Source organism: Mesoplodon mirus (assembly GCF_964341445.2).
Source record: "Mesoplodon mirus genome assembly, chromosome: 5".
Classification (NCBI taxonomy): Eukaryota; Metazoa; Chordata; class Mammalia; order Artiodactyla; family Ziphiidae; genus Mesoplodon; species Mesoplodon mirus.
Window position 1 is genome coordinate 175,161,305 of NC_138980.1, and position 15,422 is coordinate 175,176,726.

The 15,422-nt window shown below is 39.8% G+C and overlaps 1 protein-coding gene across 2 annotated transcripts in view; it reads left to right on the forward strand.

The window, feature by feature from the left end:
* Positions 1-15,422, forward strand: part of CTNND2 (catenin delta 2) — a gene marked incomplete at its 5' end in the record, with an annotated part of 948,683 nt that overhangs the window by 710,363 nt on the left and 222,898 nt on the right. For both annotated transcript variants that reach the window (XM_082623542.1, XM_082623543.1), the window contains one exon: positions 9,008-9,221. In XM_082623542.1, coding sequence (XP_082479668.1) covers positions 9,008-9,221 — 214 coding nt within the window. The remainder of the gene's footprint in view (positions 1-9,007; positions 9,222-15,422) is intronic.

Here is a 15,422-nt window from a genome sequence, read left to right on the forward strand (position 1 = left end):
CTCATCTAAACTTCTCTTTTGAGATGCTGAAGTGTCTGAATTTAGTGTTGCCACTTACGATATGTTAGATTGAGTTCAGTTTGGAACACAATAATGGAGACTTTTATTGGAGTCATTCTTTGTAATTGTCAATACTTAGTGATTTTGTATCTTGTATCTGCAAGGACAGCTCAAAACTTATGCCAGGTAATGGAAACCATTAGCCATATATAGAACATTTGAGTGTGTCTGAGTGGCATCTTTAGAAAACGAATTTGTGGGATCCCTTGAAATTCTTGCTTGTTAAAAAAGAAAAGACGGGCCTTTCCTGAGTGCTCTTACAGAATAATGTTGAAACTCGCAGCAATTCTGAGTGCCCAGGAGTGTTTGTGGAGGGTGTCAGCTCCCAGTCTCCACATGCACAGCTCTGAGGCACCTTTTGACCTCCTGCCCGCTTCACTGGTGGCAGCAAGTTTTTGAGTAGAGACTCCTGCTGCTGGCTTCTCATCCACTTAGACTGACTATTTCATTCTGCAATGGGGGAACGTCTAGAAAACTTCTCTGCTTATGATCTCAGTTAACAAGAGGGTAATCGAGAGGGCCAAGGACTCTGGTATATGTAATTTGTTTGCAATGATTCCGGTTTTTTTTTTTTTTCCTTTTAAAGTGTCTTGTAAAATGCGTCGCTGGGTGGAATAATGATTCATGTTCAGACCAAAAGAAAGGGCTTTTCCTCTTTTACCTTTATCTCTTTAAATGATAGGATAATGAGGGTGATGAGAACATGAATGTTCAAACTGCTGTAAAACAGATCATTTCAGAGATTTTGATGGGAAATAGTTTTCTTTAAACAGAGATATGGACAGGAACCTTTTACTAATACATAACTCATACAATATCAGCTACTTCTCTTAAATTGAGGATAGTTTAAAAAAAAAAATAGTTGGGCTTCCCTAGTGGTGCAGTGGTTAAGAATCCACCTGCCAATGCAGGGGACACAGGTTCGAGCCCTGGTCCGGGAAGATCCCACATGCCGTGGAGCAACTAAGCCCGTGGGCCACAACTACTGAGCCTGCGCTCTACAGCCTGCAAGCCACAACTACTGAGCCTACATGCCACGACTACTGAAGCCTGCGTGCCTAGAGCCCGTGCTCCACAACAAGAGAAGCCACTGCAATGAGAAGCCCGTGCACCACGATGAAGAGTAGCCCCCTCTCACCGCAACTAGAGAAAGTCCACGTGCAGCAACGAAGACCCAACACAGCCAAAAATAAATTAAATAAATAAATAAATTTATAAAAAATTAATAAATAAATATTTTTTTTAAAAAGGGGAAACATGTTCAGATTCCCCCCTACCATTTTGTTGTATGTTCATGCGGTTACCTCTATGATGGTCTTCAGTGCCAGCTGAGGTCAAGTTTGGTGGGGTGGGAGCTGGATTTGGAAATCTGTCCAGGGTGACAAAGATTATAGGAGTGTAGGGGCCTTTGGATTGGAAAAATAAGGGAACTCAAATAACAATAATAATGTAGTTGTAGACTTGTTTATTCTTTCCATGTCAGTTTCAAAAACCAAAGAACTTTCTGCTAGACACAGAGATGAAACCAAAACCCCTACTCATCCTACATCATGGCGCATGAGTAGCATCTGGGAAAATCTATGTGAAACTAGAACCTTCACAGTCATTTAACTTGTTACTGGTTATATGTTTTGCTGCTGGTTGCATTTTTTTATGTTTATTAGAGGCTAATTTGTTAAAATCAAAACATGGTCCTTCTCTCTTTTTGCCTAATAATTCTCTATATTTCAGGGAAAAAATTTCTCTTTTTCCCAGAACTAGTATCACCTCAAAATTATTTTGAATGCCTTTTTTTTTCCTGGTCAATTCAGTTATAATAACAGGAAAAACCATTGCATTTCTGTTCTTCTTAAAATATAGATCAATGAATTCACTGTACTTCCCTTGGAAACATATCTAGCAAAATATCTCAGGGGTTCAATATTGATGCAGCAGACTTTGATATTATTTCTTAAACATGACCAATACAATTCATACAGCTCATTCTAGAATAAATATATCCCTTATATAATCTCATTAGTGGTATACCAGAATGGATTAATGACATACTCAATAATATTCAGTTTATACACTCAATGAAATTGATGAAGTTATAACTCTGAATTATATGCCTTTCACTGATTCTATCATATGTTATATGAGCATATTATTAAGTTGAGTCATATATTGACCAGGTAGTAAGTCAATTAAGAACATCCTGTAACAAGTTGATACAGTGGGTAGTTCCTTGACACATTTACTGAGCTCATTGTTAAACAATTCACATTTGAGATTTCATTTAATCCTAAAAACAACCCTATGAGGCAGGTTCACATTCTGTTTGTGTTTTACAGACAAGTAACTTGCCTCGTGGTACATGGGTTTTAAGAGAAGGAGGGATGATTTGAATCCAGTTGCTCCAGCTTCATAGCCAGCACCACCAAAACACAATAGACCCTCTTTCTAAAACATAATTTAAAAAGAAACATAATTCATCTTGGTTTACCTGTTGAATGGAGAAAGTAGATCATTTCCCACAACTGTAGAGAGAGATGTATTTTCTCTCAAAATTCTCAAAAATAGTTTCTATCCTAAAACCAAAGAAGATTTTAGCCTTTAAGAATTGTACTTCTATTTTACTCAGAGACAACTGCATGTACATACATCAACTCAAATTATACAGAAACTCCAATGGCTTAACTATGAGGACAAGAGGTGGAGTTCGTTGAGGTAAAATATGTATTTTACAAACTGATAACCTTGCAATTTCTGCATTAAAGTTGACAGTGAGATTCAGTTACCTCTGGTTAAGCCTCTGGTTTCAGATCTACAAACTTTGTATCTTCCAGTAGCTTTTCAAGCAGAGAAAGTTACTTAATTTTTAAACATTCAGAAGGAATATAAAACAACTGTATCTTTTTTGCCAATTTTTCTAACCAACACCATTGAAAAATAACAGTTAATTGGAAATTTACTGAAATCCCTGAGTACTTCTTTTTAGTCAGCTTTCTATAAACCAGTTCTCAGAAATTGTGCCTTGATCATAAATATCTCGAGCAAGAGGAAGTACTATGTGTTCTTAGTCCTGCAGACTAGGATTTAAATTTACTTTGCATCTCAGGTCCAGCTTAGTTTCTTTTAGCACAAAGCCAGAAGCACAAAAATATATCCATTTTGCTTCCAGTAGACTAGATCCCAGAGAGGCAGAGAAATGTATACCCAGGTCCTTAGCTGTTTGAGGTCCTTATCTCACCAGCCAGTAGGTTAACAAAAGGCTACTCCAGTCTCTTCTCTCTTCTAATCCCAGCTCCCAATTCCTCTCGCTTTTCAATGCAGAGTAGGTGAGCAATCTCATTTGTTGCCATGAACACCTGTAACCCATGCCCTCAGGGTCTCACTATCCTCAAACTAACCTTTCATACTATTTTTCTAAATGAAGACAGGTACCTCCCAAGAGGAATCCTGTTCCCTGATAACTTTTCCACCCGATATACATCATCATCATCATTAAAATTTTATGAAGGCTGTTGTTAACACACAAACACTGCTTTACTTGTATATGTTCTAAATTATTCATTGATGTTGACATCAACTTAATGATAATAGCTAATTCATTTGGTAAATATAGTTTATTCTCAATAAATGCAAATAATGTTAAGAGCACCAAATCCATTAAATGGTGAGGCCCCATTTTTTGCAATGGGTGATATTGCATTACTTGCATTTGCCTTATATTTAATTTGATTGTCCAACCATTTGTTTTCTGAATTAAAAGGGTTTTATATATATTCTGCCTTCTTATGAAAGGACAAGGAAGAAAACCATTTCATCCTACTCCTGAATGATTTTTAGATAATTTTACTTCCAGAGTTTAAATTGAAAAAAGCTCTTTTAAACAGTGGACTGGATGGCAAAGGTATATAAGCTCTTTTCATTCTTCCCTGGTGCAAACTGGATGAGCTTTACTGATTCTTTGCACATACATCCCAGCTTTCATCCCCAAGAGACTGTCTACATTAGGCTTAAGAAGTTTCTCTTTGTAAACAACCTAAAAGGACAGGTAGCAGGGGAAAGTTTTGCTTTGTTTGATTGGTTAATTCATTTTTATTTCCCCTGGGTATGGGGTTCATCAGCCTCCAACTTTCTTACTTCGTATATAGATTACTCTCTGCATCTAAATTCCTGAAGTTCACAGCTTAACACAGAAATAAACATGAGCTATTGGCACAGGAACTAAAGTGGACCATGTATCAAAGAATCATTTAATAAATGAATTTAAGATTGTCTAATCAGGGCTTCCCTGGTGGCACTATGGTTGAGAGTCTTCCTGCCGATGCAGGGGACATGGGTTCGTGCCCCGGTCCGTGAAGATCCCACATGCTGCGGAGTGGCTGGTCCCGTGAGCCATGGTCGCTGAGCCTGCGCATCCGGAGCCTGTGCTCCGCAACGGGAGAGGCCCGTGTACCATCAAAAAAAAAAAAAAAAAAAAAGATTGTCTAATCAGATTATTTATGAAAAGCCCTTTCCAGTCATTCTCTGTCAAGTTCAAGAAAGTAGGAGATGTGAGATTTGTTCAGTCCAGATCCAACTCAAGCTATTGTTTCCCTATATGTATTTCAGTATTGATAGTTTTTTTCAATCATTTGTATTAATGTAAATAAATTGGAATCACACAGTCAGAATGAAAAGAGAAACACAACAATAAGATACTACTACAATCTAGTAGAATGGCCAAAATGCACAGCACTGACAACACGAAATGATGGTGAGGATGTGTAGCAACAGAAACTCTCATTCACTGCTGGTGGGATGCAAAATGGTACAGCCACTTGGGAAGACAGTTTGGTGGTTTCTTACAAAAATAAACATCCTCTCACTGTACAACCCAGCAATAGCTCTCTTTGGTATTTACCCAAAGGAGTTAAAATTTTATGTCCTCACAGAAACTTGCACACAGATGTTTATAGCAGCTTTCTTCCTAATTGTCAAAACTTAGAAGCAACCAAGATGTCTTTTAGTAGGTGAATGGATCAACTATGTTACATCTAGACGGTGAAATGTGATTCATCACTAAAAAAAAAACGAGCTGTCAAAACCGTGCAAAGACATGGAGGAATCTTAAATGCGTACACTAGGTGAAAGAAGCCAGTCTGAAAAGGCTGCTTACTGGATGATTCCCACTCGATGACATTCTAGAAAAGGCAAAACCGTGGAGACCATAAAAAGATCAGTGATTTCTCCAGGCGATCGCGAGGAGGGGTGGGGGGATGGACAGGCAGAGCAAAGAGGTCTTTTAGGGCAGTGAAATTATTCTATGTGACACTATAATGGTGGATACATGTCATTATACATTTATCAAGACCCACAGAATGTACAACAGCCAAGAGTGAATCCTAATGTAAACTGTGTACTTCGGGTGATAATGGTGTGTCAGTGTAGGTGCACAGATTGTCACAGATGTAGGGCTCTGGGGAGGATGTTGATAATGGAGGAGACCGTGCATGTGTCAGGGCAGTGGTATATGGGAAGTCTCTGTACTTTCTGCTCAAATGTGCTGTGAACAAAAAACTGCTCTAAAAAATAACATCTATTAAAAAAAAACTTTTTAAAGAGAGAAGGAAACTGACATACGATAAGCACTGTACCATTCTTCCACTCATCTGATCCATATTTATTGACTCAGCACTCTATGACAGGCATTCTGCTAGTGGGTTTGATTTTGTTATGATCTGTAGAGATTGGATATATTATATAATATTTTATTGACTTGGTTTCAATAATAGTAAACCTAGATTTGTTTAAGATTTGACTTTTGAAGAATTCTGCATGAGGATGATGAAGAGAGGAAGAAGAAAGGGTACACTGGCCTGAAATGATAGCATGGGGACCAAAACAAGGGCCCCGCCTCTTGGATTTGGAGTGATCGATGGGGAGGATTAAAGGAAAAATAGACCGCTTTAAAGAAAAATAGTGGGAGAGGAAGTAAAGTTACCTTTTTAAAAAGGAGAGTTTCCCCTGATCATCTTTCAAAGAGAGTTGTACTTTGTTAATGTTGACAGTGGGTTTGTTTGGAGCCTTATAAGAGTTTAAGGTTGGACACAAGAAGAAACTAGAAGAATTGGATGCCAGGAGAAGTTGAAGAGAGGGAGGATCCCAGGGAAAAGCAGAGGGGAAGTGAAGAGGGCAGCATTGGACCCATCGATACCACCAGAGGTTCTGCAAGGAATCAAGACCCTGCAAGAGAATTGAAAGTCTGACCTACGGCTCTCTTTCGGGTCATGCTGGGAGCGGGGAGGCTGCAGGAGGGGTCAGAACCAAGGACCTGACCATCACATTCACGTCTGTGACGGTCAACTCTGACGAATGTTTGGCTTCAGAAAACTGAAGTAGGATTCTCTTATGCTTAGGTAAAATTCAATCCCAAGAAAGCAAAAGGCTTTTTTTATATTGATGATCCAGTGACCCTCAAAATAAGAGCAAATGAAAAAGTGTATCATCTTATTTGTGTTGCTCTAAATGGGTCAAAATAGAATTGAAGGGATCATTATAAATTTGGATATACGGCATTAATTAGGGTCACACTGAAAACAGCATTTTCTCATTATACATTAAGAATTGATATTGCCTTCATTTTGAATTCATTTTCCCTTTTAAAGCTTTGGAATAGTATTTTAATAGCTTAGTTCATTAAGCTATATGAATGGGAAATATATTATCATAAATTAGGAATCTTAACTATAATATACAGAGCAGCTAAGGTAGAGAGATAGATGGATTTACTATACCATTTACCTTTAATACATAACCAATTGGTGAACTGTAAGAATGGCTTTATTACCACTTTTATAATAGTTTCATCATTATTAAAATAATTAAACCTAGATAATTTTAACGTACAGCATATACATGGAGACACAAACACATTGAGAAAATGGCATTCATAGTTTAACCTTTTTTGTACAAATGGAAATAAAAATAAAATGCATGTGTTAAAGCTCAGATGTATTTACAGGACACGTGTATAGCAACAGACTTCATCTCTCTTGCGTGAGTGCCAAGCAGGCCCTGGGTCAAATTGTAAGTTGAGAAAAAGTGGTTTTCTGATCCTTTGGTAGCCTTTTCTAATTGTCCCAATGGTCCCTTTAGCCACCTTCCACCGGTGCTGTCACCAATGCAGACTGTACAGGCACCTCGGGGACATTAATGCCTGTCTCTACACCCCTGTCCCCCTCTGGGGGTGGAGGTGTGTGGAGGTCTCCTCTCCTCTCCTCTGTCCCTGGTCCTGATCTCACGGGAGGTGCGATACCACAGTCATGTTTTCTAAATTAGGGACCTAGAGTCCATGAGTTCTGGGAGAATTTCAACTTTCTCTGTTTTCATTTGGTTGGTGGATGAAAATAATTCCTCCCGGCATATTCTGAATCATGAGATGGTCCACCTTATGTGTGAGACATGCATCCTCATTTTTTTGTAAGCTGGTCCCAGAAGAGCTGCAGTGGCCCCTTGGAGACGTTCTTAGATGTTTACAAAAGGGTTTTTTGTTTGTTTTGTTTTCCTTTAAAGAGGAATATTACTCAGTTTTGAGTTAGCTGACCTGAGAAAGAAACACGCTGTAACAAGTAATCCCTCTGCATTTACTCAAATACTTACTGCACTTCTACTGTGTGCCTGGCATTGCACTTGGAATAGGGATGGGGATCTACCAATGAACAAGACAAAGAGACTTGCCTTCCAAGAATATACATTCTAGCAGAAGACAGACAATAACAAGAAACATAATAAAGAAGTTAGGACAAATGCTATGAAGGATTCTATGACAGATTAAGGTGAAACAAGACTGCTGGATTAGGCAGGTGGTGTGATTCAGATGGCAGTTTTAAACAGTGTAGCTGAGTGGCCTCCTGGAGAACATGGCACTGGAGCACTGTTGAAAGAGTCTGGGGATCCAGCCCTGTGCCCCTGCACATCTGTGGGATGAATGAGTTTTCTGTAAACAGAAAACTAAATAGGGAAGGTGTCAGATTATATTCATTCATGCCAAATTATAATTCTTCAATCCCTGAGGGATAATGAGGTTAAAAAAAGGAAAGAATATTACTGAGTGAATTGTATGTCTTCTTCTTCCAAATACAGAAATATTCAAATACAGCTCTGCTAATGAAAACTGCATGAAATGCTATGTATGTTAACTAGACCATTTGTTTGCAGTTTAAATTTTGAAATGGGTCTATTAAAAGACAGCAAGGAGAAAACACATCTGGAAACATAGTGCAAGGGCTTTTTTTTTTAATTTACTTATTTTAAAAAAGAAACATTTTCTTTGGGTAAAAAGAACACCCAAATGTAATATTATTTTACTTTTGTTATTAATCAAATACCTATGTTCTGCAGAACATGACTTGGACCTCGTGTTCAGACCAGCTGCCATTGTGGGTGACATTCTTAGTTTCCAGATCTTCTCAGATGAAAAGACTTGTGTCATTTCTGATTTTTCATTTGGCTTCTGGTTCCTTTGAAAGGTTGGGAGCATTCCCCTATTAAGCATCATTTTCACACTTTGTACAGCAATCCTTCAGCCCTTTAAGACAGCGGTTACATTTAATAAGTCTTAGGAGTGAGAAGCATTCTTTTGCCCATCCATCTGCTTCATGCCCTGAGTATGTGGCATATTTTTATAGAGAGAAATGGCTGAGACACCCATTAGGAGGTTAAAATCATCTTTTCAAAATTCTATGCCTTAAAAGGAAATGCATTTGAATTTTTATTGGTAAGATATTAAAACAAGTAAAAGCAATAGAATCTACAGAGAACAATAATTTGTTTTCTTTTCCCTTTGTAAAAGGCCTTCATTCAGTTCAGTGTAATTAATTGTATTGATAGCAACTACCTCATATGAAAAACCTGTTGGGGTTTAAATAGTGAAATCATCCTCTCTAAGGCAACCTTGATTTCTCCTTTACTCTTTCAGATAAGGAGACAAGGAGGTATTCAGCTCCTGGTGGACCTGCTGGACCATCGGATGACGGAAGTCCACCGTAGTGCCTGTGGGGCGTTGAGAAACTTGGTGTATGGGAAAGCCAACGATGACAACAAAATCGCCCTGAAGAACTGTGGCGGCATCCCGGCACTGGTCAGGTTGCTCCGCAAGACCACCGACTTGGAGATCCGGGAGCTGGTCACAGGTCAGAATCCTTATTAACGGCATGACTGACTCTCAGATAAATTTCCCATCATCTAGCACGGTCGTGATGTGCTCACCAAGTATTATAGTCCCAGCCTCTCTGAGAGATAATAACACTAGTCGTCCCGATGTGTCTCTGTAAATAACAAAAGTGAATGAAAGGGTATCAGTTGTCATGCCGGTAGATGGGTCATATTAAATAACTAGCATCCAGTAAACATAACCCTCCTAAAATTCTATGACCATATTTCAGTCTTTGTCATTTGATTCAGAAGTAGTTGACATCTTAGAATACCCATGGGTCATCATTAGAATGACATTAATCATAATTGATGAAAGGACAGGGCATGTGAGTTATTGTTAATCAGGTATATATTCTGGCTTAGAGTGTGCTTAACAACAGAGCTCTTATTGTACTTAACAGTTAATTTCTTGGATAAAATATTTATGCCTAGTAAAAGCCCCCAGGTTATATAAAATTACAGATTAAGGAATTTCTCAAAAGTGATCATGAGAGAAAGCCTTTCCATGAGCATAGGACTTTGGAGTTTTGTGAAATGGACATAATTATGGAGATTATCCTTATAGAGCCATAGGATTAATCAGTGAAAAAATGTAAAGCATTTAGCATGTGCCTTTGTGGAATATGTATGGATACAGGAAACATTAGTCATTTGCTGTTGCCCCTCACTTTTTAAATGTGCAGTTTTACTTGTTGGAGGGCTATGGGTATTGGTGGTCTCAGTACAGAATTTCAAATCACTCTTCTTGATTATATATATATATATATATATATATATATATATATATATATACACACACACATATATTGCTGTTCTATGTGATATTTGTTTTTTGGCTCATCAAAGTACTCCTTCAGGGCTTCCCTGGTGGCGCAGTGTTTGAGAGTCCGCCTGCCAATGCAGGGGACGCGGGTTCATGCCCCGGTCTGGGAAGATCCCACATGCCGCGGAGCGGCTGGTCCCGTGAGCCATGGCCGCTGAGCCTGCGCGTCCGGAGCCTGTGCTCCACAGCGGGAGAGGCCACAACAGTGAGAGGCCCTCGTACCGCAAAAAAAAAAATAATAATAATAAAATAAATAAATAAATACTCCTTCAAGTATTTGGCAAGGGGATTGCAGGGTTGACTCTCAGAGAAGGATCTTTTAATTATCCATGATTCCACTGACCTTCTGTCTCGACTCTAAAAGTTCCTTGAAACTATGCTGATGAGCATATGCTCACTCATTTAAGAAAATACATTACCGAAGCTAGAGTCATAAATATTTGTTCATTCTTGGGTCAGGACTCCCAGCTGCAGCATATTTTCTCTAACTTACACCCTTTAAGATTATTGTCACATCTCATTTCTACTTAGCTAAATTAGAACTAGACTCCCAATTTTTTTTCCTTTTGTTTTCTCTTTTTCCTTTTCTTTCTTTCTTTTTTTTTTTTTTTTTTCTTTCTCTAAGTGGAGGATTGTCTTTGTGGGGAAAAAAAAAGTTGTCAAGGGTTGTGTTTTGATAGTAATGGTTCACACTAAACTAGCATGGGGTGACATGGTCAGGGAAGGAAAAACTGTTGTTATGCACATATTATGATGTGTAGGATAGTTTGGGGATGAGTGAAAGAACTGAAAACATCCCCTGCCATTAAACTTATGAACACCTGTGCTTATTTTTATGGATCATGTTTAAGTTGGAAATGCCTGCAAGTGAAAGGACTCAATGTGCATGATGGAAAACAAACACCATGGTGCTTCTGTGCATTGGCTTCCTTGCCAGTGGAGGTATGAGGCCAACACAACTAAAGGAACACCCTGCTGTGTACTTATGCATCCATTTCATGATTTGAAAAGAATTGGATTCTACCAAAATTTGGATTTGCTCCAGCACATATCCCTTGTCTTGAAGCACTCTCTGTGGTGGCTTATCTCATTGCCAGAGAAACTCAGCCCCATGCAAAAGGTTGAGGTGTTGATGGCTTCAATCAGAAAGGAGATGGCAGCAATGCCTGTGTCCCATGACACTGTCTACCACAACACGCCCTGCACTTCTTGTGATATTTGAAGCTGCTGTGAAAGAAATGAAGGCTGGCTCCTCCCTTGCCTTTAGCTCTGCTTCTGACAGATGCTGCGTGTCGCTCATTATGTGCCCCTGAGCAACATCAAAAATATCTGTGTGAGCCCCATTTGGAAACATCAAAGGCAGATAAACTCTTCAGAATGCCCACAAGTTTCCTTTCCCTGGTGAAGCTTTGGCTGTAGAAAAGATGCTTGGACTTGTTATACCTAGAAAACATATGCCTCTTATTCTGCTCCTTTTGAGAAGAACAAAAGTTTGCACCCATTATCAAATCATGACCCACTGTTTCCTCATCAGCATGAGCTTGTGGCCCAGACTCTCTCCTAGAAAAAATGCTGTCTTCTGCCATGATGCCATCCAAGCCATCAGAGCTAAATGGATTCAGGGTGACAGTGGTTGCTACTTCAATAGATGTTTTCTGCCTTTCCAGAGGCAGGGTCTTATTGTGCCCGGCTGAACTTCAGGCACAAATTTCACCTTTTTCAAAGAAAACTAGGTTGTCAAAACAGTTAGACTGGCTGAAGCTCCTGGTTTCAGGAATTGCCACAGTGGATGCTGTTGAAAAACAACAAGTACGTTGGCCAAGCTACCCCTCTAGAAAAGGAAGTCCGAGGCAAGCATCTAGGAGAGCAATCCAGCATGGAAGGAATTGCCACTGCAAGTCAGTCTTTAGTGACAAAGCCTTCTAAATTTCCACGCTGGTGGAAACCTGGGGCTGCCTGGAAGCCTGCGAGGCTCGCTGACTTCCATTTAAACAGAGCAACAAGATGCAAATCTAGCCAAAGCTGACTCCACTGCCTGAAGAAGAAAGTCAAATGAGGCAAATGTATTCACCTCCAAGAGGCTTAGAGAGTCATTTTCATCTTCAGCACCAGCCATGGTCAACCACCAAAGTGCACTGTGAGAGCTGGGATTCCTGCAGAGCTTTGAGAATACACGATTTTAGTATCACCAACCCAACTTAACTTCAAGGTTATCCAGTCCTCCATTTCTCTTATGTGTTATCCTCTTTCCTCTCCTCTGAGAGTCCTGGACTAGGCTTCTGTGCACCAGTGCCGAACCGAATCTCGGAGACAGAGTTTTGGGTGAAGTAGAAAAGAATAGCTTTATTGCTTTGCCAGGCCAAGGGGACACAGCAGGCTCCTGTGTGTCCCCGTGCATCCTAACCCAGGGGGATTTGGTGAGGAGTTTTATAGCCATAGTTCAAAGGTGCGGTTGCTGATAAGATTAGGGTGTGTGCAGGGCCTGCACTCCTTTCGTCTGGTCTCAGGTGATCTTGATGAACTTCTCTGGTTCCTTTTAATCTGGCCTCAGATGGTCTTCTCTAGAATGAAGAATGCTGACATCTTCTATTTATTGGGGGTTTTAGTTCTATAAAGAGCTCAAAAGATATCGTTATGTATATTCCTTTAGGTGAACCAGCACCCTGCCCCAATGCTGCACTGTTGCTTCTTGGCTGATCCTCCCTTATCTCTATGTTCCCTCCCTTCTTTGATTAGCAAATATTTGAATCTACTCTTTGGGACCCAGGGAAGGTATCATGGAAGCTGCAGTCCGTTCCCTACAAACAAGGAACAGGGCCTGGGTGGGGAGGGGGGGACACAGAAAGGCTTCTGTGCCTAGGAGCCCCACAGGGTCCTGCTTGGTTTCAGTCTCTGCCCAAGTCTGATGAACTTTCTACTCCAGTAAGCCTCTCTCTGTGAGTCCAGGCCTTTCGCTCATTCCTTAGTTGCTCATTTCTCAAATGCTTTTGAATGTCTATGGTCATCGGGTGTGTGCTAAAGCCTTGGACATCTGCACATGCAGGCTTGGCAGTCAGCAAACCCACACCAGCACAGCCACCTTGGTGCTTCTGCCAGTGCCTGCTGTAATGGTTGGGGACCCTGCTGTGAGTTGTCACACCCTGGATTACTGGCTGCTAATCATTAAAAGAGATATTCTGGCAAACGTGTCCATGTTTTAGAAACTTAACTAGTTGAGCATAGAAAGAGGTGATGGCGGGCTTCCCTGGTGGCACAGTGGTTAAGAATCCGCCTGCCAGTGCAGGGAACATGGGTTCGAGCCCTGGTCCAGGAAGATCCCACATGCTGTGGAGCAACTAAGCCTGTGTGCCACAACTACTGAAGCCCATGCACCTACAGCCCGTGCTCCACAACAAGAGAAGCCACCGCAATGAGAAGCCCGCGCACTGCAACGAAGAGCAGCCCCCGCTCGCCGCAACAAGAGAAAGCCTGCGCGCAGCAACAAAGACCCAATGCAGCCAAAAATAAATAAATAAATTTATGGGAAGAAAAAAGAGGTGATGGCTTTGGAGGGTGGAGTAGAGGGTAAAAGGGCCACTTCACTTCTGTTGTCACAAGGACCCTCCTCAAAACCTTTTTGGAATTAGGTTAGACACTTGTGCATGAATCAAAAAGACAGTGATTCAAGCATAACAACTCTGCTCATTACTTCCTTTGTAATTCTTCAGCAGACCTAATCGTTCAGCAAGGAATAAAGACATCCCAGGCCCCTCTAATACACGAAGTTTTTTCTGTTGTATTTTCCTTCCTGCCTGTTAGTGAATTTGTGAAAACAGATGTGCATTGAAAAAACAATTATAGGGGAAGGGAGACACTTTGAATTCCTCTTTAGATATTTACAAACTAGGATCTTTTGTAAACAAATATTCAAAAGAACAATTTTAGTGATTTAAAAAAAAATAAAGCATGTTTATAAACCAGACTTTAGATTAGACTTAAGCTCTATATCCAGAAGGATTGAGAACACCAAATTATAAACAATAAAAGACTAAAAGAACTAAATGACTTTGCAGAACTTTACATTATTTACTGAGTATTCCTTGGCAAACAGTTTGAACAATAATAAAATGTTAAAAATTGAGGTATTTACATGCATTTACATTCAACACATAAGCATGCTTGCTTAAAAAAACAGCTGCCTGTTTGCACTTCAGTATCTATTCATAGCAGAATATATTTTGCCAGTTCCTGTTAGGCCTTGAAATAAATAATTTTCTTCCTATGCAATAATTACTATGAGATGATGATCAGAATTTTATTTAAATCCAGTTGAAGCTATTTTATGCTGGCCATTACTTAAAATGTTCCTAAGCAAATAAACTTTGATTAGAACTGCTGCCTGTCCTTTGGGCTTGACTAATACAACTTTTCTCTCCCTAAAGACGGAAATAACCTAAATTTTGAAATGCCCAACTAAAGATTTCAGGATGCTTTACAAATCATACTAAAACAATCTTTATTAAACCATAAAACTTAATAAATAAGTTTTATTTCTGTTGAAAGCAAGTGTCCTTAAGAGTTCTACTTCTCCAACAGCAGAGTATATTTTTTCATTTTATGCTTCGTGTACCCAAATAGTCTTTTCTTTTAATTAAGGAGACAGGCCTCAGTTTAACTATTTTACTTACTAGCATTAGGTCATTTGATTTAATGCCTAGTCTCCAAAGGGTTCCAAAGTTGAGTTATATGCCCTCAAAATTCATATGTTGAAGTCCTAACCCACAGACCCTCAAAACGTGACTCAGATGTAATTAGTTAAGTTAGGATGCTAGAGTACGATAGGCCCCTAATCTGATAGAGCTGACGTCTTTATGAAAAAAGGAAATTGGGACACAGACACATACAGGGAGAATGCCATGTGAAGATGAAGGCAGAGATCGAGGTGATACTTCTACAAGCCAAGGAACACCAAAGATTCCCAGTAAACCACCAGAAGCCAGGAGAAAGGCATGGTCAGCTTCTCCCTCACAGCCTCAGAAGGAACCAAGCCTGCTGACACCTTGATCTTGGATTTCTAGCCTCCAAAACCATAAGTCTGGTAGACAAAGTGTAAATATTACTAAATATTATCTCTACTGCCAATGGAAGCCAGGTTGGAGGCATTACTCTGTGTCTGTTAGCCAGTGGGCTTACTATTTCAAAAGAACTCTGGGGTGTAACAAACAAACACCCTTTATGGAAGGAGACATTGGAACAGAGAAGCATTTTCCCCACTAACATCCTCCAGCCTTGTTTTTTTCCTCTTATTTTATTTGTATGATCAGCCAGAGGCATGGCTCCTCTCTCCAAAGCAGGAGCCAAGCATTTTGTCAAAGTA